Source organism: Podarcis liolepis (assembly GCF_965112155.1).
Source record: "Podarcis liolepis genome assembly, chromosome: 12".
Lineage (NCBI taxonomy): Eukaryota > Metazoa > Chordata > Lepidosauria > Squamata > Lacertidae > Podarcis > Podarcis liolepis.
The window spans coordinates 21408054-21429954 of record NC_139563.1 but is presented as its reverse complement, the minus strand read 5'-3'; the positions used below and the strand labels follow the sequence as shown (position 1 = coordinate 21429954).

Genomic DNA, 21901 nt, shown 5'->3' with positions numbered 1-21901 from the left:
GTCCCTCAGAGTCTGACTAACTCCGCAAACCTCTGTGCGTAACGGAGCCCCTTAAGCATGGCTCCATCAGTCGCTGGCAGATTCCGACAGTGGTTGCTTCCGGAATCTCTTCCAACATAAAAGCTCCTTGACGGAAACGCGTCTCCTGGCCTCACGGCGCGACAGTTTCCGGCGCGGAGTGGGTGTCCCTATAGGAGGTCCTGAAACCTCCCCACTACCTTTGCTGGAAGTGTCTCTGAGCCATCCCTCCCGCTCACTTTCCCTCGGAGCTCCTTCTCTCCCCCTGCTGGTTCCCTCTTCAGCTGCTGAGTCTCTCCCAACCTCTGTGAGCCCCTCCACCTCCTGTCCTTCCGATGGCAGTTCCCTGACAACCACTCTTCCCCTTTTAAAGAAAATTCCATCAGGGCGATATACAAGAAAACAGCAGAAAAAAGTGCATTGAAATCCAAAGTTAAAATAACATTAATTTTTTTATTAAAAAACCCCACCAAATTACAACAGTAACAATAATCCATGGTAGCAAAACAAGTTCTTAAAAATCCATCACCAGAAGCTGGGTATTATTTTTTTATTAACCCCTCCCCCAGCAATGTGTGGGTGAAGATGTGAATCTTTAATAGTCACTGAAACACTGTCGCGGATACGGGCAAGGGGTTAAATCTCTGTCCAGAACTTTTAGAACTGTTTTGGCACTCAATCACAAATAAAGCAGAAAAACAGGGATGCAGTTATGAGGTCTAGGTGGAATTGCAGGTACATCCTTCATTGTTGCTGATGTTATCCTTCCTCCCCATCACTTTTTACCATCAGAAATTTGTCATTTTAACTGCTTGGCCCATGGCATTCACTCCATCATTCCACCCAGTTCCATGTGGCCGTGCCCAGTCTCTGTAACCTTCTCCCTACAATCTTGCCCATTCCATTAAGTGTCTATGGAGGTTTCCGTTTCACATCATCTCCACCACCACTCCCAAAGACGCAACTCCGCTGCAGCCTTTTGCCGTCGCTTAATGACCCCCGTGAGACACAGGATTTTGTTCTCAATTAGCATTGCTGCTGCACTCCTTCCTTAAAATGTACATCACACCCCACTTGCTCGCCCCCATCACTGAAGTTCAACAAACAGTCTTCTGTTTGCTCCAGGCTCTGCATAACCCTCAGCCTGCAAAGGAAGGTGGGACTTACAGACCCAAAAGCAAAATGTGGATGCATGGAGCCTGACTTACGAGCGAGCGAGCGAGCGAGCGAGACTACACAACATCCTCACTCCCAGCACAATGCAAAAGTTAATCAGGAGTCCCAATGGACAGGTGTCTGTGTTTTTCCTGCCAGGAGTGTTAAACACACAGTTTGTTTTACCCTAGAAAGTGTTGATTTGCTCAAGAGGCATAGATTTCTAAAAGCAGGCAAAACAGTTGCTTTCATACCGATAGCTGTAAACAGCAACTGCTCTCCAAGGGTACTGGGGGGCAGGAGGGGGCAGGATTCCCAGAGAATCCTATTAAGTCTTCCATTTAGTTTTGCATTTGTGCCAATATACAAGGCAAAAGGAGCAGAAGAGGTTTAGATTTTCCATTTGACTCCTGTGTATGTGTTTTTTAAAAAATGGTATTGCAGTTAACAAATAGGGGCAGTGAAAGCCAGGCACCAGGTTGACACATAATCATAGAATTGTAGAACTGGAAGGGACAACAAGGCTCAACTAGTCCAACCCCTGCAAGGCAGGGATCTTTTGCCCAACATGGGGCTCAAACCCACGACCCTGAGATTAAGAGTCGCATGCTCCACCAACTGAGCTATCCATCTGAGCCCCGGCAAGGAGTCTTGCCCTCCCGGACAGCCAGCACAACTACTATAGGACCTTCCAAAACTAGACTGGGATGGGGGGTATCCCCAAGGCAATCATAGGACCAAGAAGTTTAAGGCATAGCAGCTGGGTCCTTAAACCAGGAGATAACACCAACTTGCCTTTTCCAAATGATTGCATTTGACAAGACTGGACTGAAAGCTCTCCAATGAGAGGGATATGCTACTAGTTCCAGCCAAGGGCCAGTCAGGTATTAAGGAACAGTAATGGACTAGATGAGGGCAATAAATTGAAACTCAATCCTGAGGAGGCAGAGATGTGCTGGTGGGTGCTTCAACCAGTCCTGGTGATACCTGCATTCTCCCTAGAGCAGGAGAGACCTCCAGATGTTGCAGAGGCTGTAACCCTATCATCCACTATCACCCCCAACACCTGTCACAATGAATGGGGGCCTGGTAGGGAGTTGAAGTCCAACAGGGCTACAGGCGAGCCACCTGGCACAAAGGATCAAGTGCGCAGTCTGGAAGCGCTATCAGATCTATCTTTATCACCTGTGGCTACCTCGGAACATTTTCTATTGAAGGTGCAAAATACAGTGGTACCTCGGGTTACAGATGCTTCAGGTTACAGACGCTTCAGGTTACAGACTCCGCTAACCCAGAAATAGTACCTGGGGTTAATAACTTTGCTTCAGGATAAGAACAGAAATCGTGCCCTGGCAGCACGAATCCCCATTAGCTAAAGTGGTGCTTCAGGTTAAGAACAGTTTCAGGTTAAGAATGGACCTCCAGAACGAATTAAGTTCTTAACCCGAGGTACTACTGTAAGCAAGTTTAGGAAACAAGCAGCAAACAGCATCATGCAACATGCGGGTGCATTTTCTATTGTAAATAACTGTCTTGAAAGTTGCAGTCCACTCCCTCACTCAGAACATCTGCCCATGTTGTGTGATGCCAATATTACTGCTTCTATACTCAGCGAGAGCGTTCCTGACAAACCCATCCTTTCTTGTTGCACTTCCAATGAAAATAAGTTTTACTACTGTTTATGCTTGCTTTGCTCTGTAGACAAAACAGAGGAGCAGCTGGAAACCTATCTGGGGAGGTGCCACTTTGAACAGAAAAGGCTAAACTGCATTCCAGCTTCAAAAGTTCTGCTGTCCTGGAAGACTTACAAGGGGGACGAGGCGATATTTCGACACTTTTAAAGGTTACTTTGTAAGATTTAATTTGTGTTCTAGCATGCGCTTGCACTGATGAAGTTACTAATAACAGGCTGCAGAGCATACGAGCATTGCAGCCTAACACCCACCAGTGATTAGGTAGCGTTTATTACATGTATATATTGCCTCCCATTAAAAGAAGTCTGGAATCAATTCATCACCAAGAAAGAAAAAAATCCACGACAAACTCACATAAACAGATTAAAAAAACAGATTCAAACAGCACAATATCATATCATTTGTGCTTCGCAAATTCTTGGGGAAAGGCAAATGTATTTGCCTGGATCCAAAATGATGGCAAGGTTGGTGCCAGGCAGGCCTCCCTGAGGGGAAATTTCTATACACAGGGGGCTACTACAGAAAAGACCCATTCCCATACTGCCACCCTCCGGACCTCCCTTGTGGTGGCACACAATGAAAGGCCTCAGATTATGATCTCAGGGCCCAGGCAGGCTGGGCTCTTGAGGACTGCATTTTGGTTGATCATTTGAGACTGAGTTTTGTAGTTCCCTTTTTTTGTACCTAGTAAACATTGGTGGCACACCACACGTGTGGTTAGCCGTTATTTATATTTTTAAAAGAAACAGTGCACTTGGGATTCTTAGTTATTGCAGGGCTAGCCTTTTTTTAAAGAAAGGGAGAGCACACGTGCAGCATAGTAACAAATTCACATCTCTGGTTCACGATAAGAAATTCCGTAAAACTGTTAATAGCACCGAGAAATTACATTAAGGCAACAGCGAACATTTATTTCCACATTATTCATTCACACAGTCATTAGCCCTACCGTTTGTTGTTCAACCTGGAAAAAAGTATGAATGCCCTTCCCTGACCACTAAAAGGTCCTGTTCCATGAAAAATTAAATCCTTAAGGAGCACCTATCTGTATACTGAATAGTGCATCACAAGTACGAAGGCGAACAAACTATGCTTAGTAACATGGCAAATGTCAAAAAGTCGGAGTGGAGAATTTCTGTGAGAATATGTACAAGGTTCAATCGGGAAATATAAAATGGCCAAGATGGCTACAGCATGACTGATTTAGTACAAAGCTTGTTTTTCTACTGTGATCACTCAAAACAGGAATGATAGTACATTCATTTCCAAATATGAGGCATTTGGAAGAGGAGTAGGAATCAAAAGTTTGGTTCCCTTCCCAACCTCAATGACTCACACTTAATCATCAACCTTACCCTTTACTCATCTGGAAATTAATTATAGTACAAGTGATTACAAAGAAACATTGGCAGGCCTCACTAGATGACTGGCAAAAATAAGGACACTTTCTATTTCGACTACTATGCCTGTTTGCCCTTCAGGAACCAGCACACCTTGGCTTAGCAACATCACATAGGATCTTCAACTTTAAATTTCGTATCTTCCAGCTTCACCCAGAGGCACACTTACTTGGAAGTAAGCTCAATTAAACCAGTGTGGTGTAGTGGTTTGAGTGCTGAGCTGGGATCTGGGAGAGCAGGGTTCAAATTCCCACTCACTTAGTGAGCTCACTTGATGACTTTGGGTCATGCGCTGTTCTCACACTAACCTTCTTCACAGGGTTATTGTGATGATAAAACAGGGAGAGGGGTACAACATACTCTACCCTTGGAGGGGGAGTGGGATAAGTGTAGTGCAGAAAATAAATACATACAATGGGAGTAAAAATGCATCAGTTTGCACTGTGACTTTCTGAACACGTGCTTTCCAAGAAAGTCCCATTGTGAATAGTAACGACTACCTTAAGCTCCAATTGGGTTGGATCTAAACTTATAGTGCAATCCTCCACATTTACTCTATTGTCAGGGCCTACCAGAAGAAAGCCATCAGAACAGTGGTTCTTAGCACACTAGGAATCAGAAGGAATGCCATCTTCTTCAGGAGGCAGCAACACAGCCTGAGTATGGGAACAGTACCAGAATTCTTGAAAAGGATCTTATGCTCCAGACTAGGGAGGAACAAGACACTTTGATGGGGGGGTGATAAAAAAAGCCAAATGAACTTCTCCCATAGCAATTAACATCTACCATCAGGAAGCTGCCTTATGCAAGCCATTACATTAGGCTGTCACAGAAGAAGGGGAGAGAAGGGATGCAAGACCATCATCAGCTCTGCTCCCCCCTCCATCAACTGTTGCCTGGCAACAGCCATTATATCAGGCAGCCACAGAGGAGGGAAGATATACAGGACCATCCCACAGCTGAGAAAACAGCAACTTTTCCTCTCCTTGAACCCCTCCAACCAAGCTGATTATTAGAATTTATAACTAAAAACTCATCCCCTTGTTTGCTTTTTCCTCCACCCTCCTCCTCTTCAACCCATTTTCCTTTTGTGTCATGACATTCTACAGTGTACAGGGACTGGTCTTCTATTTTCCCTGGTCTGTAAGCTGCTCCAGGAGCCTTGTTGGGTTGAAGAGTTGGATAAATAATTTTTTGATTAAATACATAAGCCTTTATTATCATTATTTGAAATGAGATTATAAGGAAGGGACTACAGATTAGTGGCAAAGCACATGCCTAGCACAGAGAAGGTCCGAGGCTCAGTTGGTGGGGTGTCCAGGTCAGGTAGCGAGTGATGGGAAAGACTGCCTGATACCTTGCGGAGCCAATGCCAGTCAAAGTAGACACAATGGGCTGGATGAAGAAATAGCCCATACTTTATAGCAGGTGTGGGGAAACTTTGGCCCTCCAAATATTGCTGAACTACCCATCATCCTTGGCCACACTTGTTAGGGCTGCTAGGAGTTATAGTTCAAAGGTTCCCAACATTAGAGGATTTCCATATGTTTCCAGGACTTGGGCAAGAGCACCATTATGTTTTTCCAGTGTTTCCATTCCTTTCAAATGGGGCTTGCATAGGATAATGCCCTGATGGATTGTGACCCACAGGTGACCCCAGCCTGCCAGTCTTCACAGCACCCAAGTCTCTCATTCAAAATGGCCACCTCACCTTGCCTCATGGCAGGGCTCCCTTTGCAACCCTTTTCAACCCTCACTCATTTGCAACAACCCACACTCCTTTGTGGCACGCTTACACACACATTTTTATCACCAACTCTTTAACCTTTGCTGAAACTCTAGATGGAATAAACTTTGGGAGATTTTATTTAAAGGATGTGAATAATTTAAGACCATAAAACATGAGGAAGTGCCTAGGAATAATGGAAGATGATGCATCACTTTGTGAATTAGCTAGAGGATTGTTTGCAGAGCTTGCACCAACTTCAGAACACATCAAGTTTTCTAACTGCCACTAAACTATAAACAGACCTTGGGAGTTCATCTGTCATGAGAGTTTTTAAAGTTTGGAATGCAAACACAACTATGGAGCCCTTCCTCGCGATGGTAGGTACAGGAGTCAAGCATGCAGAATAGGAACAGGGAACCTGTAGTCCTCCAAACGCTGTTGGACTACAGTTTCTATCAGCCCCAGCCATTGTGGATTATGATCAAGGGAAGAGTCCAACAAGGTTATCACATTGCTGCCACTAGAGTACAGATAGCCATTGCAGATGCCCAGTGATGCCTTCAAAGTTAGACTCTGATTAATGCTTTAGCCAAACCTAATCAGCTTGGCATGGCTTTCCTTCACCCCTCCCTTGGTTGCCAGTCAGCAATGGGGACCCATAAGAAAATGAACACCCTTCTCCATGCAGAGAGAACTGGATCTAACTTAAAAGGAAAAAACAACTCCAATATCACAGGAAGAAGGCAAGTCATTTTTTGGATGAAGGGGAGACAATGCAGCCCCCCCATCCCCTGGCCCTAAAAACCAGAAGAAGTGTGCATGCACACGAAAGCTCATACCAATAACAAGCTTAGTTGGTCTCTAAGGTGCTACTGGAAGGAATTTTTGTGTGTGTTTCAAACCAGGGATCATCTATGATAGGATAAGGGATGAGATGCCGACTGCACTCATTTTTCACAGACAGCTCATTTGAAAATGAACTGTCACAGATGTACCCTTAATGAACTGCTCTCTTTCAAACTAGTGATAAAACAGTCATTGATACCGAAGGAGGAAAGATCTCGAGTCATACTAAACACAAACGTTGATTTGTTGTTAGGAAGGAAATCTACTGAATGTAGGCTTAGATTAAAATTTTAGTATCTTTTGAAGTCTCTTGCTCACTAGTGCACTACAGTCCCTTCCATACTGCTGCACACAGTCCAAGGAGACCTGACCTACGAAAGGGCTCCCCCCCCCCCATGAAATTAATGTGTTGGATTCAAAAGTGAAGCGTTTTTAATGCTGTCGGGGGAAATTAGTAAAGAGTTACCAACAAGAATGCGTACCAAAAAAGCCAAGACTTCTACGCTAACATAGCATTCCCTTACATATTCTCTACATCTCTTACATCATGGGTCAGCAGAAGACAGTCTATGGGCAATAACCAGATTCCCTTAGAGCACCGAGTGTTGGGCTAGATTGGTCTTGGCCTGATCCCAAGCCCAAGCCATGTTTTTAAAGCAACAGTACAGGTAGAAGCAAGGATGCTGGCAGTCACTCCCTTATCGGATTACATAATACCTGTTCTGCAAGGGCTATACGGATAACAAATTTGCTTCTAGGCACAGCTCAAAGTGCCTAGAATGATGACTTTTAAAGGCCTTGATGATGGTTCAGGTCCCAAATAGCTTAGGGACCTACTCCTCCTATACCAGCAGTTGATGGGAAGCCTTTTAGACCTGGCAGGTTACATCTTTATATCCGCCTATCCCTGCAAGCCAAATTTGACAGGTAGGTGGAACCACCTTTTTCTCAATCATATGACTTCATAAGGGGACAGCAATGACTTTCAAGCACCATGCAGGGCTTGCAAAGAGCCCTGTGCTGTGCTTTGAAGCACTACTGTTCAGCAGGCTTGCCTTCAGCTCCCCACCCATGGTACACAGGCAGGGAGTTCTGCAAAGATTTGCTGCGCAAGTGAGCTCCGTGTGAGGAACTTGCACAGCCAGACCAGGCGTGTCCCACACCTGATTTGTTTAAAACATTTTTACCCCGCCTTTCAAACCTTCATCCATGGTCACTGCAAACAGAATATTTATTCAGTGATACCCTCTAAGATGGTCTAGCCATACATGCTTCTTTTAAAAGGATGACAAAAGTCAGAGTGGAGCCAGCTGTAAGAGGATAGTACTGTAGACCCTCATAAAATGTGAGGAAAAGGCTGGAAGTTGTTGCCCCATCCCCCAAATTCTAATGTTCATTATTTATACAGTGGACTGGATAAACCTATACCCCATTCATGAACATACACATCCCATACGAGTCAGGGATTCACAAGTTTTAAAGTAGTATTACCAATAACAGCAGTCATTCATGTACTGAGGTTGATCTGTTTAAAAGTGTCACGTTATTCTAACCCGACTGAATCTAGAATTGAATATGACCCTAAGTTTACATTTGATCTAATTAGTAGAATTTCCTTAGGCAAACTGCAGAACACTGAAGCAAATAATGCATCTGCCCAGCATGAGAGAGAGAGAGAGAGAGAGGGAGAAATGGCAAGTGCTTCCTTAAGTCTTTACTTATACTTATATTAATTAGCTCTTAATGAGACTTGTTGCAGGAGGATCCAACATATTACCCAATCTCCTGCAGCCAGGTGAGACAATACTCAACTGAAAACTGCTATGCAAACCAAGTCATCTTCATAGAATTGTAATTCGCCACCAATCTGATTAATATAATTAAATGGCTATGCTGTTTAGCCATGTCTTAAGAAATCGAGGACCAAAATGATGAATTGTGACTTGTATTTTAAGAGACAGGAATTCCCCTAAGGACTTCTGCTCACAGATGGAATATCATCTACCATCAACCTTGAGCCTAGAACAAGTCCACACAAGCGGCTCAGTTTCTGGACACTATTTTGCAGCTACATAATGACACACAAGCACCACCTTATTATACAGAAAATCCACTGAGTGCTACATATACTTACACGGGTCCAGCTTCCACCCAGAGCACTCCACAAAATCAGCTGTCTGCCCCACGCTCCTGGCTGCATACCATAAGGTTGTGAATATAAGCTGCTGCACTTTAACTTTTCACAGTGGGAATTTTGGGGAAAAGTGATGTTTATCATATTTTTCGTCCTATAGGGCGCACTGGCCCATAGGACGCACCTCGTTTTTTGGGGGGGGGGAATGAATAAAAAAAATTATCCCCCCCCCACCGCGGCTGCCGCCCCAAGCCTTGCGCACACCTGCCTGAAGCGCAGGGCACCCTCCGGAGGGCTCCCCGTGCTTCAGGCGACAGGCTGCCGCCCCAAGCCTCGCGCACCTGGTGGGACCTCCTGCCGGGCGCGCAAGGCTTGCGGACACTCGCCCGAAGCACGGGGAGCCCTCTGGGGGCTCCCCGTGCTTTGGGCGACAGGCTGCCGCCCCAAGCCTTGCGCGCTCGGCAGGACCTCCTGCCGGGCGCGCAAGGCTTGCGGACACTTGCCGGGGCTGCAGGCTGCTGCCTGCAAGCCTTGTGAGCCCGCGGGAACTCCCGCCGAGCTAGCAAGGCTTGCGGATAGCTTCCTGAAGCCTGGAGAGCGAGAGGGGTCGGTGCGCACCGATGCCTCTCGCTATCCAGGCTTCAGCGAAAGCCTGCATTCGCCCCATAGGACGCACACACATTTCCCCTTCATTTCTGGAGGGGGAAAAGTGCGTCCTATGGAGCGAAAAATATGGTATATTCAGGCCAATATGGTAATAATCCATACAACTGTGTGTGTGTGTGTGTGTATATATATGTATGTATGTATGTATGTGTGTGTGTGTATATATATATATATATATATCACAAGCAAAAAGGAGCATAAAGAAGGTCACAAATTCATTCCCCAGCATTTCCATGTAGGGCTGGAAGATCTACTTGTCTGAAACCCTGGAGAGCCACTGCAAGACAGCATGGATGATATTGAGTAAGGTGGTCAAATGGTCTGACTGAATATCAGGCTGGGCAGTGTAGAAAAACTGATCAAGACACCCACTTCTCTCTATCTATGTCCATCACAGAAGTAGCAGCTAAGGTTCTCTATTCTAAAGCAGCCTGGTTATAAAATAAATTACCTCACTCCATTTCATCTAGACATGTTTTTATCTCTCTTTTTTCACAGCAGTGAAGCCTACAAAACAAGATTTGGAAATTTTAAAGACAGATTTGCAATAATTCAGCTGTGCGATCTTCCCCCCATTAGTCAAATCCTAAAATCCCCGCAGTATTTGCATTAGCTTCCTTTTATTTATATTCAGTTCCTCATGCCTTCTCTGCATCCAGCAGCTGACACACACTTTTAATTTCCTCCATGCTTTGAACCTCACTGGCTCCTTTCAAGTCTCTTCCACCATCGTCCCCTTTTCATTTCTCTCAGATAAAGTGCTGATTACCTAGAAGGCTTATCTGACCCAGAGGGCTAGGGGAGGCTACTATCTAGAATTCTGTTTGGCTGCTGCTGCTTGCGTCACTGCACATGGTAGCCAGAAGCTTACTTTCCAGTACAATACAATATTGGCAGCTACAGCTTCGGCAGTCGGAGGGAGGCAAAGGAAGACAGAAATAGGATTCAAATCCAGAAGATTTGGACGTAGTAGCCCTTTGTCTTTTACAGTGATTAAATTTAGACTTTCAGAATGAGAACTGGCAGCCTGGTTTAAGCCACACTTGTCCAAGCACATGCACACACACAGAAAAGCAAGATGTCAAATGGCTCTTTCAAGGTTAGGCGTCGCCAGAAGATCCGCATGTGCTCTGATCAGGAGACAGTTGAGAGACAAAACCTGTTCCATATCCGCTCAGCCGTATGGAGGTGGCGACAGAAGACAAGCCAGTCCCTTTCTATAGGATGCACTCCGCGCTTTCTTTCTCTTAAAGGCACGCCGTGATTTTGAGAGCTCTAAGGCAGGGAAAGGAAATTACAGCTCTCCAGATGTTGTTGAGGATACAACTCTGAACATCCCTGACCGCTGGTCATGCTTGCTAAGGTTGATGGAGGCCCACAGGCAGCTCATCCCTGCTTAAAGCTTTCATACGTGGAAATTCTTTTGGTAGATTAAGCCAAGAAGTAGAACTAGGATCGCCCAGTGAACTCCACTGACGTGCAAGGATTCAACTGTGGACCTCCCCGATACAAACTCAAACAGTCTAACCACTAAAGCACATGTTATGGTTGTTGCTTTCGTTCTTGTAGGTATACTGGGTGTGGTTTTTTAAAGTGAAGTGGGAGCAAAGCATTTTTCAAAAAAATTAAGCAAACACATCTACAGTGGTACCTCGGGTTAAGTACTTAATTCGTTCTGGAGGTCTGTTCTTAACCTGAAACTGTTCTTAACCTGAAGCACCACTTTAGCTAATGGGGCCTCCTGTTGCTACCGCGCCGCCAGAGCCCGATTTCTGTTCTCATCCTGAAGCAAAGTTCTTAACCTGAAGCACTATTTCTGGGTTAGCGGAGTCTGTAACCTGAAGCGTATGTAACCTGAAGCATATGTAACCCGAGGCACCACTGTATTCTTTAACTATGCATCTCCCTCATGCCTCCTTTTTTTTTAGTCATGCATCTTGAGCTGCTACGACTTGCTTTCCACAGGGAAGGAAGTTGAGACAAGAACATGCAATTCAACAAGCACTGGAAACTCAGTTTGAATCCGATGCAAACACCAACTGCAGAGATTTCTTTCCCAGCCCCCAGCTTGTATGCACACAGGCACACACACACACATAGCCCTACATTGCCCTGTGTGTTACATTCTCTAATCCTGGGGCAGCAGGACCATAGACATTGACACTACTAGCAAATTCAATCCCCTAGCAAAGTAATCTCTACACTAGTCCAACTGCAGAGCAGATGGCTTTGTACAACTGCTGGTATAACTCTGCCTTACACTAAAAATCAAATCAGTATTATCAACTTGTTTATCACTTTATACTGAATTGGGCTAAATCCACATAAAAGCAGAAAAATTAGGTATTAACCTAAAAAAAAACAAAAAACCCACGAGTTCTTCCTTCTACACCTTAGCATGAGGAAATACCTTTTCACCCCTCATTCACCCCCAGCTGTTGACATTCAGTTCTGTTTTAAAAGCAGGTTATGTGAGCTTATATGAGCGAATGCTAGTTATAATTGGGGGGGGGGGGGACTTATCCACACTGGGGTAAACGTATTTACAAGCTACTGTATTTGAAAAAAGCACAGTGCTGGACAGGTTTGCCACAACAATAATGACACACAAACACATACACAAACACCAACCAACAGGTCAAAACATGTGCTGCAGTTACAACACCACAGTATGTGTCATATTTCCCATGAGTAAAAGCAACCTCGCCTTTTTCAAGCATTTGTATCAGCAGCTTTCTTTGGGTGGAGCAAGAAAACTCTGAAGCAGGAGGTGGAAGGGGGGGCAAGGAAACTGCTTAACTCTTACGGTTGTGGAAAGGCAGGTCAAACTTTTAGCTGCTGGCAGTGCCAAGACGTAAAACCTGTTCTCCTCAAGCACTTCATGTGTAAACGCCAGTGTGGTCTAAACAGGAACAACATGCCAAATCATATTCAGGCTACATCTTGCTTGGTAAACGAAGAAGAAGACAGCTTTTATGGGGAATTATGGGGGAAACCACTATGAAGGTTCATATAATATTACAAATGTGGGTACATTTGCAAGGATGGTTTGCCCTTAAGTCGTATTGCTGACACAGCCATGCCCCTCTAGAATTCCCACACATCCTAAATTAGATCCAAGTTAAACTAAAGTGGAAAAAATGTGCAGCAAATTCCAAGCAATCCTGAGAGGGATCCATGCTAAGGTCATATGGCAGGCACATCAGCAGCATGAAATAAGTGCTCCCCAAGCTTTTAGTTGATGGATTCGTTAGAAGTTATGAAACCTAATGCAAGAATTGTGGTCTCCCGAGGATTTATAGAAGCAACAGAAAAGGGGGGGGGGGCAACAAATGGTGCAAAGCAATAGCTATCCCAAGAGTCCCAATGCATTGTGAGCTCTTCCTCAGGAGAGTCATGCTTAGTTATAGAAGATTCAGAGCATCATTGCAAAAAGCCTGTTAGCTGCAGAATGGAACACCAGCCATGCATCTGTATGTCACTGTGTAGCTTCACCAGAGAGTCTAGCATCTTTCTTGCTTGGAACTAATGCTTAACTATCTGAGGCAAGGTGACCTACTCTAAGTTTTGTTTTCCCTTTTTATGCAAACTGCTTTGAGCGCAATTTGAATCATGAGTGAAGGGCCCAATTAGCGTTGGTGGATTGCCAAGACCTTGGCACGATATGCACTAGAGCCAATTAGATATCCAAATAAATAATATATTTGTGGGAAATGCGGTATATAAATAAATTGACTAAGACTATAGCCCCTCCTACCACAACTGCACAGGGCAGAACAACAGGAATTATATTCAAAACGCATTTCCCCACTAATAGCACTTTTCATAAGTCTTCCATGTCTTTACAACAGACATGGAAGGTAGGTTAATATTATCCCCACATTACCGGGGGTGGAGGGTTTGGGAGTGGGATAGAAGAGGCCAAGAAATAGGATTTTACTCAGAACCCAGTGAAGTCACAGCAGAAGTGAGATTTTAACCCGGGTCACTCCCACTATAGGCTCAGTCACTTGATCCTTGTAGTATGTCAGATGCAGAGTTTCCTACAGAAGTTCCCCTTTAGATGTTACCAACAAGTGCCACAAGCTGATTTTTTTTATTTTTGGGGGTGGGCGAACACAAACACAAAGCCGGCAGCCCTGATGAGTAACATCTGAAGCCACTTGGGAGTCAGAACTTCCTTTTAGAATATATCACATAGTGTACAGCCTCTAAAACACGGCTAGTCCATGCTTTTCTAAAGAACAAAATATTGAAGACTCAGTGGGAAGCAGAAAATTCTTTGCTGCTTATCCTCACTTGACACCAGGTGGTGATGTGGGAGAAGCAGAAAGTTTGGTCACATTAAGGGAGAAAGAGCACTTAATTAATAAACTCACATTTGATTTTCTCAACTACTGATGACAGCAGATTGATGTGTTTAAGCATAGATCTGACCCCAAAATCTAGAATGGTGGATTCCTTTTTCAGAAAAACAGTGCACAGTTAAAGGATGACTTCCTGCTTATTTCCCACAGGTAGAAAAGAAATTTTCCAAAAATCTTAATATTAAGCTTATCTGCACACTGTTTCTTTTCCAACTCTCATCCCACTCCTTGATCAGTAAGAAGAGTGGGGGGTTTTATTTTGTGCTTTAAAATGTCATACATTTAATATTTTATGCACTCCAGGCTTCCTAAAGTACACTGTTAAATCCAACTACATAAAAACACCACATATTATATACATGCTTCTGTATATAATTTTATATATACTTAGGCTTTTTAGAAAACTGACAATGCACAAGCAGCTTGGGTATGAGTGGGTACTTGTTGCAAAGAGGTGGTCCAAAGCTTGATCGTGTCAGAACTGCCAATTGTGTTTATAAATCCATTCAAAGCAAATTCCTCCTCCCAGCCTACCCCACAGCCTGTCTCTACAGACACTTTTCTTCTAGCCAAGCACACATTGCTACAAGAGTTCAGCTGAGGAGAAAAACACCACAGGAGGACAAACTGTGATGAGGCAGGCAGGCATAGGTTCTGCACTCATCCACGTACTCCATTTGCTGCTCAAACATGAATCCCCAACACCCTTCATTCTGTGCGAATGGGGAAGGTAAGTGTTTAAGCGCATAGATCTGCCATAGTCACAACTAATTTGGGCCTCAACGTTTCAATGAAAAATGTTACTTGGATGCAGATAAATATTCCAAGTAAAGGCAACGTGGAGAACATTCAGATAGTGATACCAAACCACTCTCGAATTCAGTGATTGCCATAATAAAAAAAAATGGGTATGAGAGGGAGAGACATCTACTGTACAGTCATACCTCGGGTTGAAGTAGCTTCGGGATAAGTATTTTCGGGTTGCGCGCTGCAGCGACCAGGAAGTAACGGAGTGCGTTACTTCCGGGTTTCGCGGCTCGCGCATACGGTCAAAATGACGTCACGCGCATGCGCAGACGCATGGACGTGGGTTGCATTCACTTCTGGATGCGAATGGGGTTCCGGAACAGATCCCATTCGCATCCAGAGGTACCACTGTATATACTTACCACTACATAACTTTGCATGCAGAAGTTAGGAAGGGTAGTTAATGCTGGAGGCAAGCCTAAGGAAAGGTACTTGGGAGGAAGCAGTGTGAAGCCTAGATTGTAGCCAGGCAAACATATGCAGCATGCAACAGGTTCCACAGTACTTTTATCTAGTTTAAAAAAATAGTGAAGTTGCTGTAGCCTTTTCCTAAATACTATCCCCACAGAAATGTGTGTAAATAATCAGTGGGGACAGTGGCTGCAAACCTATGAGCACCTAGCGTAGGACTGCACTCCCAAGTAGACACACACAAAGGATTGTGCTGTTTAAGGCCTTTAGAAGTTACAAAGATCATTTAGAAGGGTAGAAATGCATTTGAAGCACCCACACATACACAAGGCTAGTAGATAGACTGGAAAAAGGAGTAACAAATAAGATTCTTTCCTGAGTAACGTAAAGGCCCCATCAGCACTATGTATTTAAAAGCAGTAACAAGCCACTTTAAACAGGCATGGCTTCCTGCAAAGAATCACGAGACCTGTATTTTGTTAAGGGTGCTGAGAATTGTTAGGAGACCCCCATTCCCCTCACAGTGTTACATTTCTCAGTGTAGTTTAATAGTCAATCCCTTTCCCTAGGGAACATTGGAAACTGCAGTTCTGGGAAGGGAAGAAGGGTCCTCCTAACAACTCTCAGCAGCCTTAATGACAGTTCCCAAAATTGTCTGGGAGAAACCATGGCTGTTTAAAGTAGTGCAGATGGAGGCCTTAGACACAGGTTACCTTTCATGGAGCCTAAATATTTCACTCCAGAATGTATTAATTATATGAAATAAGCAGGTCAGCCCATTTTGAGGAGAACCAGCATATCCTTTTTAAAAAATAATGCTTTACTTTTCCTGGCTGCATAACTGCAGCTCCCTTCTCTCAGAACTTATCGTTTCAACAATCTAGCACCATGCCAGGAACACAATTCATTTGGACTTGGTATGAATTACACACCAAATATTAAATAAACAGCGTCCACAGAGAATTCGCTTGCATTATTAAATTACATTAAGTAATTTATAAGTGTGCGCGGCGTGCACATGCATACACAAGCGTGAGATTGGGGTGGTTTTTCCCCGCCCTGCCCCCACCCCCTTCCCTTCTTTCACAAATTCAGGATTTCACATTACTACAGTAAACAAGCCTCACTTCAAAAGTGATTTCGCTGTATTCATTTCGACATATTTGAAGTGGGGGGGGGGAGGCATATCCCTCACACCACGCCGCTCCCACCCCTCAGAAAAATAACCCTGAGAGAAGTCTGATGTAATATACTCTCTCTTTCTACTTCCAGTTTTCTCAATGGCTTTTAAACTGCACACAAACACATACAAATTGAGATATGATCAGAACCCCAAAGGGAAACTAATGGAGAGAGGCAGAGAAGATATATATATGAGGGGAAGCAGTCTGAAGGTAAACAGGCAGGGCTCTTACCCATGAACCATTTATCCCCCACCCAGCCAGCCACTTCTGCCTCCAGACGTTCACAGAAACACAGGGAGGGCTGTAGAAGAAGATACCCTTACAGACACACCCTCAGATCGGAGCAGACGGAATAGCCACCGTCCATTAAACCCCCACCCCACCCCACCCCAGGCGCTTCAAGTGAAACACAGCCCCGAGGTGGAGCTGGGTGGGTGGAAAGGAAGCCCTCGTTTGGTTCAAAAGTTTAAAGGGAAACGCCGAGGGATTGGACTGGGGGAGGGTCGGGGTGGGGGGAAGAAGAGGGCGACACCATGTCTCGCAGCCTGGGCTGGGCGCTACAATGTGCCCGGAGAGGCTTGCCCAGTGTCTGGGCTGGGTGCTTCTCTCCCCTTCGCAACAGCCCTTGCCCACTTCCTGTGTGTGTGTGCGCGCAAGAGGGCGAGTGTGTGTGTGTGTCTGGGGGAGGTCCTCCCCCCCCTTCCCCCAGCCGTGAAGGCGAAGGGAGGCGACTGGCTTCCCCCTCCGCCGCCCCCCCCCCCAGGAAAGGCAAGCGAGGTCTCCCCGCCGGCGCTGCCTTCCCTCCTACCTACCTGGATGTAGTTGTTCTCGCAGTAGTCGGCGACCCTGGTGAGGTTCTGGTAGCTCTCGAGCAAAGCCCGCTTGCCAGAAGGGATTTCCTCCTCTAGTAACATCTGCAGCTCTGCCATTTTCCACCCCTCCGCATCGCTTCCTCTTGCATTAAAGAGACAGCGGGAGCTCCGCAAGCTCTCCAGCAAGCCCGCCTGGTATTGTGGGATTCCTCCTCCTTCTCCTCGCCTCGCTCTCGCCACAGAGACTTCGCTTCCCCCCGCCTCCCACCCACACCGAGCCACTCTCGCTCTCGCCCGTCCCTCGCCTGTCTCCTTTTTCGCCCGCCTTCCTTCTCAGCCGCCGTCCCCCTCCCCCCCCCGCCCCGCAGGAAAAGGCGAGCGCAAGGCACGCCGGGAGATGTAGTCACGGCTCTTTCCTGCCGCCCTCCCTTCCTCTTACCCGCTTTGCTCAGTCTACGTTAATAGGACGGGGCCGCCGGCAGATCCTTGCGCTCGGGCAGTGGCTTCGTTCCCTGGGATCCGCGCGGGCGAACCCGGCAGGGTTTCTCAGGGAGCGTAGAATTACTTGGGAGGGATCCTGAAGGTCATCCAGTCGGACCAGTCCAACCCTCTGGAATGCAGGAATACGCAGCTGTCCCGTGCGGGGATTGAACCTGCAAACCTCGGGATTATCAGCACCGCGCTCTAACCGATTTAAGCTGCCCTTGAGAGGCAGAAAGCTTTGAGTGCTGACATGCGCGTGCCGGAAATACTGTGGTTTCCCCACCCCCCAAGCCTAGCAAAATATAAATATTAGCCTCCAGGCCCATCCCCCCACAAACTGGACACCCGTCAGGAATTCTTTAGTTGTGGTTCCTGCAGTGCAGGGGGGGTTGGGCTAGATGACCCTCTGGGTCTCTTCCGACTCTGTGATTCTGTTGTGAACCGGCCGGAGATCTACGGATGAAAAGAGATACACAAATTTAATAAATAAGAATAATGATGATTCTATATAGAGAAGATATATATATATATATATGATTGGGACACAGGTGGGTTAAACCACAGAGCCTAGGATTTGCCAATCAGAAGGTTGGCGGTTCGAATCCCCGCGACAGGGTGAGCTCCCATTGCTCGGTCCCTGCTCCTGGCAACCTAGCAGTTCAAAAGCACATCAAAGTGCAAGTAGATAAATAGGTACCACTCCAGCGGAAAGGTAAATGGCGTTTCCGTGCGCTGCTCTGGTTCGCCAGAAGCGGCTTAGTCATGCTGGCCACATGCCCCGGAGGCTGTATGCCGGCTCCCTCGGCCAGTAAAGCGAGATGAGCGCTGCAACCCCAGAGTCGTCCATGACTGGACCTAATGGTCAGGGGTCCCTTTACCTTTAGTCCTTATGATTACAGGGGGGAAACAGCAACGTGTATGATGTAGACAGCCAGGTGCACCCACCCAAACCTCCAAAAGTGAAGTTTCCACAGTACACAAGCGGGTTGGGCAGGACTATGCAGCCATAGTTGCAATTCGTACAGAATTTGATGGGCCTAAGCCTCCTGACATCAGTGGGCTTTCAGGACATCTCATTCTGCAACAGAGATGGGAGTACAGCTAAATAAAAATATTTGGGACCTATGAGATAGCTTTACCCTACATGTGCCCAGTCAACCACTTTGATCAGCAGTTGGCACTACTATAGGTGCCACATAATATCGGCTCTACGTTTGTGCAAACTCGGTTGTTTGGTGTGGCAACACCCACACTTTGGAACTCCCTGCCTATTGAAATCAAGCAGGTGCCTTCACTACAGTGGTACCTCAGGTTAAGTACTTAATTTGTTCTGGAGGTCCGTACTTAACTTGAAACCGTTCTTAACCTGAAGCACCACTTTAGCTAATAGGGCCTCCTGCTGCTGCCGCGCCGCCGGAGCCCAATTTCTGTTCTTATCCTGAAGCAAAGTTCTTAACCTGAAGCACTATTTCTGAGTTAGCGGAGTGTATAACCTGAAGTGTATGTAACATGAAGCATATGTAACCCAAGGTACCACTGTATACTCTTTACGGTGACATTCCTGTTCAGACAAGCCTACTCATATGCTTAGGAAGTTGAGGTAATTTTAGTCTGTTTAGTAGTTTAACATGTAAGTTTAAAAGTAGAATTGTAATTTTTTCTTGCTTTTACTGGTTTATCTTTTGTAAACCACTCTGTTATTATTATTATTTACAATCAAACAGTGTACAAATTTTATGAAACAGCTATATACATGTATGTATATGATCTCTGCAGTGGTTTCCAGGCTCGCCCCGCCCCCAGCCACTTGAAAATTGCTTGGCAGGTCACAATTTTGCTACTGGTTGTAGCAATTGTAATGCACTGGGCTAGATGCTGTGTGATTTTTAATTGTATTTCTATTGCTACTTTTATTTTTTATAGTGGGTGTCATTGTATTGAAATCTAAATTCCATAGAATTCAAACTGTAATACAATAAAATGCAATATAAAGATAAAAGAATCAATAGAAATGCAATTAAATAATCAATATGAATATTTATTACAGACACACCGTGGATCACCTGAAAGACACTGTGGATGTACTGCAGAAGGCTAGTATGTGAGAAGGGCAGAAATAATAGTACGAATATGTAAAATGTTATCTTCGTGAAAGAGGAAAGCACTGAGGATTCTGACACTCACATCATTATAGGACTTTATAGCAAAGCATCTCCCTTCTCCATAGCTGGCACAAATGAATTTTAGGATGGAAGCCTTGATTATGAAACCTCACCATCTGCTTTGCTTATGGCTTCATGCTGATTGATTTTCATATGGAAAGAACATCAAAGGGATTGTGACAGGACATTCCGTTTCAAGGCAGTCCCAGAATCCTCTGCTGCTGCTTCTTTTCCTGCAGAAGTCACTAGCAAGAATGCCAATTAGTGCCAACTGCAAAGATGATAATAATGTGTAACATAGAGCTCAATGTACCCTCCTTAAACGTGGCAGTCCTAAAACCAGGAATATCATTTCAAATTGTAGCTGGTAGGTGCCACAGCACCTACTTTAGGGATGGGTGAACAACCTTACTTCCTTTCAGATTCACATTTTTCTGATCTTAAGTTTGGTTCTCCACATTTTCACATCAGCCTGTGGTTTGTATCTTTTTGGGGGCGGGGGAGGGAAGTTTTAATAAAAATCCAGCAGCATTTTAATGCAAAATTCTCCTAACGTTTGTTTGCAATTTTTCCTACTATACGCATTTTTGCAAAGCTATTTCTCCTACTGTAGTACAGTCTAGTTACAGGTAGGTAGCCGTGTTGGTCTACTGCAGACAAAACAAAATAAAAAAATTCCTTCCAGTAGCACCTTAGAGACCAACTAAGTTTGTCACTGGTGTGTGCTTTTGTGTGCATGCACACTTCTTCAGATATCTCTAAGGTGCTACTGGAAGGAATTTTTTTATCTAGTACAGTCTGCATGTTATTTTCACTAATAGATGCACTTATATATTGGAAAACTGCATTACAAAATTCAGACAAGTGTGACTTTGGAACCATGACTGTTTCTGTTCACGTATTGTTTCGGGAAGTGTGACAACTAGGTGGATAAGGTAGGTACAGATTTTGGCAGTGTGCACCTTACCAGCTGCCCAGTAGTGCTGACCCTTAATGCTGACCCAGGGTAGGGGAACATTCAGCCACTCAGAATGTTAAACCAGTGGAATTTTAGAAATACAAATAAGAAGTTGTATCCAGCTATGTTCTGCTCAAAGTAGACCCATTGAAATGAATGGACCTAATTTACTTGTGCCTATTATTCATTACAGTGGGTTTGCTCTGATGATGAGTAACAGCGGATGCAGCCCAAAATTGACAACTTTTGGCTGGACCATGCAGCTTTGCATTTTAAGGGTGGTTGGGATTAGCAATTATGATGCTTGCTTCCAAGTTGTAGAAAGCTTCATTGGGAGGGGAGGGGCCAGCCAGGGGGCAGGACGTTCTGCGGGGCCTCCAAGGAGTCTGCCTGCCCCCTCCCACTCAGCCACCCTATAGCTGAGGGGGAGGCCACGGGCAGACCGTTTGGGGCAGTGTGGAGCCTGCGGGTACCCAAGCCACTGCGTCACTCCCAGGAAAGACGCGTGGCTCGGGCGCACTGCAGGCCCCGTGTTGAGTGCCGCCTGGCATTTTGTCACCCCCCTCAGTGGTGACACCTGGGGCGAACCACCCCCACCACACACCCCTTCCTCTGCCCCGATTGTGCCGCAGTTAAAAGCACCACTGTGGGGACTAATGGAAAAGTTGGCAGCTCTGCTAGATATAGGCACTCGTGAAGCCTAAGCACACATGGCCTGAAACACAGGTACTGTCTATAGCTACACCCTGCTTTGCTTGACAGGTGAAACCACAAACTTTGGTGTGCTCCTGGATTACTGCCACTGAAATATAAAGTCTGGAAAACACAGCAGTAATTGAAAGGTGTGTTGATACCTGCAACTGAACTAATTAATTTCTTACTGTCACAGATCAGTAAGATTTTATCTGTGCAGAACACAAAAAGAATACTAGAGAAATTTACAGGGGAGGTTAAATGGGAGTTCTCAATGCTTTATATTTTCACTCAAGATAGAGGGAATTTAGCTGAACGTTACTAGAATAATAAAGATATTCATGTTTCAGTGGGTCCTCCAGTTAGAGTTCATAATAAATGA

General features: G+C 45.3%; 1 protein-coding gene and 1 long non-coding RNA gene across 13 annotated transcripts in view; one reads left to right on the top strand and one right to left on the bottom strand.

The window, feature by feature from the left end:
• The window catches only part of ABI1 (abl interactor 1), a 96998-nt gene extending 79421 nt beyond the window's left edge, over nt 1–17577 (bottom strand). For 9 of the 12 annotated variants that reach the window (XM_083467515.1, XM_083467521.1, XM_083467520.1 and 6 more), the window contains exon 1: nt 17224–17571. In XM_083467515.1, the coding sequence (XP_083323641.1) occupies nt 17224–17340 (117 nt within the window). In that variant the 5' untranslated portion in view covers nt 17341–17571. Of the gene's footprint in view, nt 1–17223 lie in introns of all 12 variants that reach the window. The other 3 variants (XM_083467525.1, XM_083467516.1, XM_083467518.1) reach the window with 1 other exon arrangement.
• A 1634-nt stretch (nt 17578–19211) lies between these two features.
• On the top strand, nt 19212–20738 carry LOC310689721. The gene is made up of 2 exons (XR_014517620.1): nt 19212–19306; nt 19754–20738. It is a non-coding gene; the product is annotated as an uncharacterized lncRNA (long non-coding RNA).
• The last annotated feature ends 1163 nt before the right edge of the window (nt 20739–21901 follow it).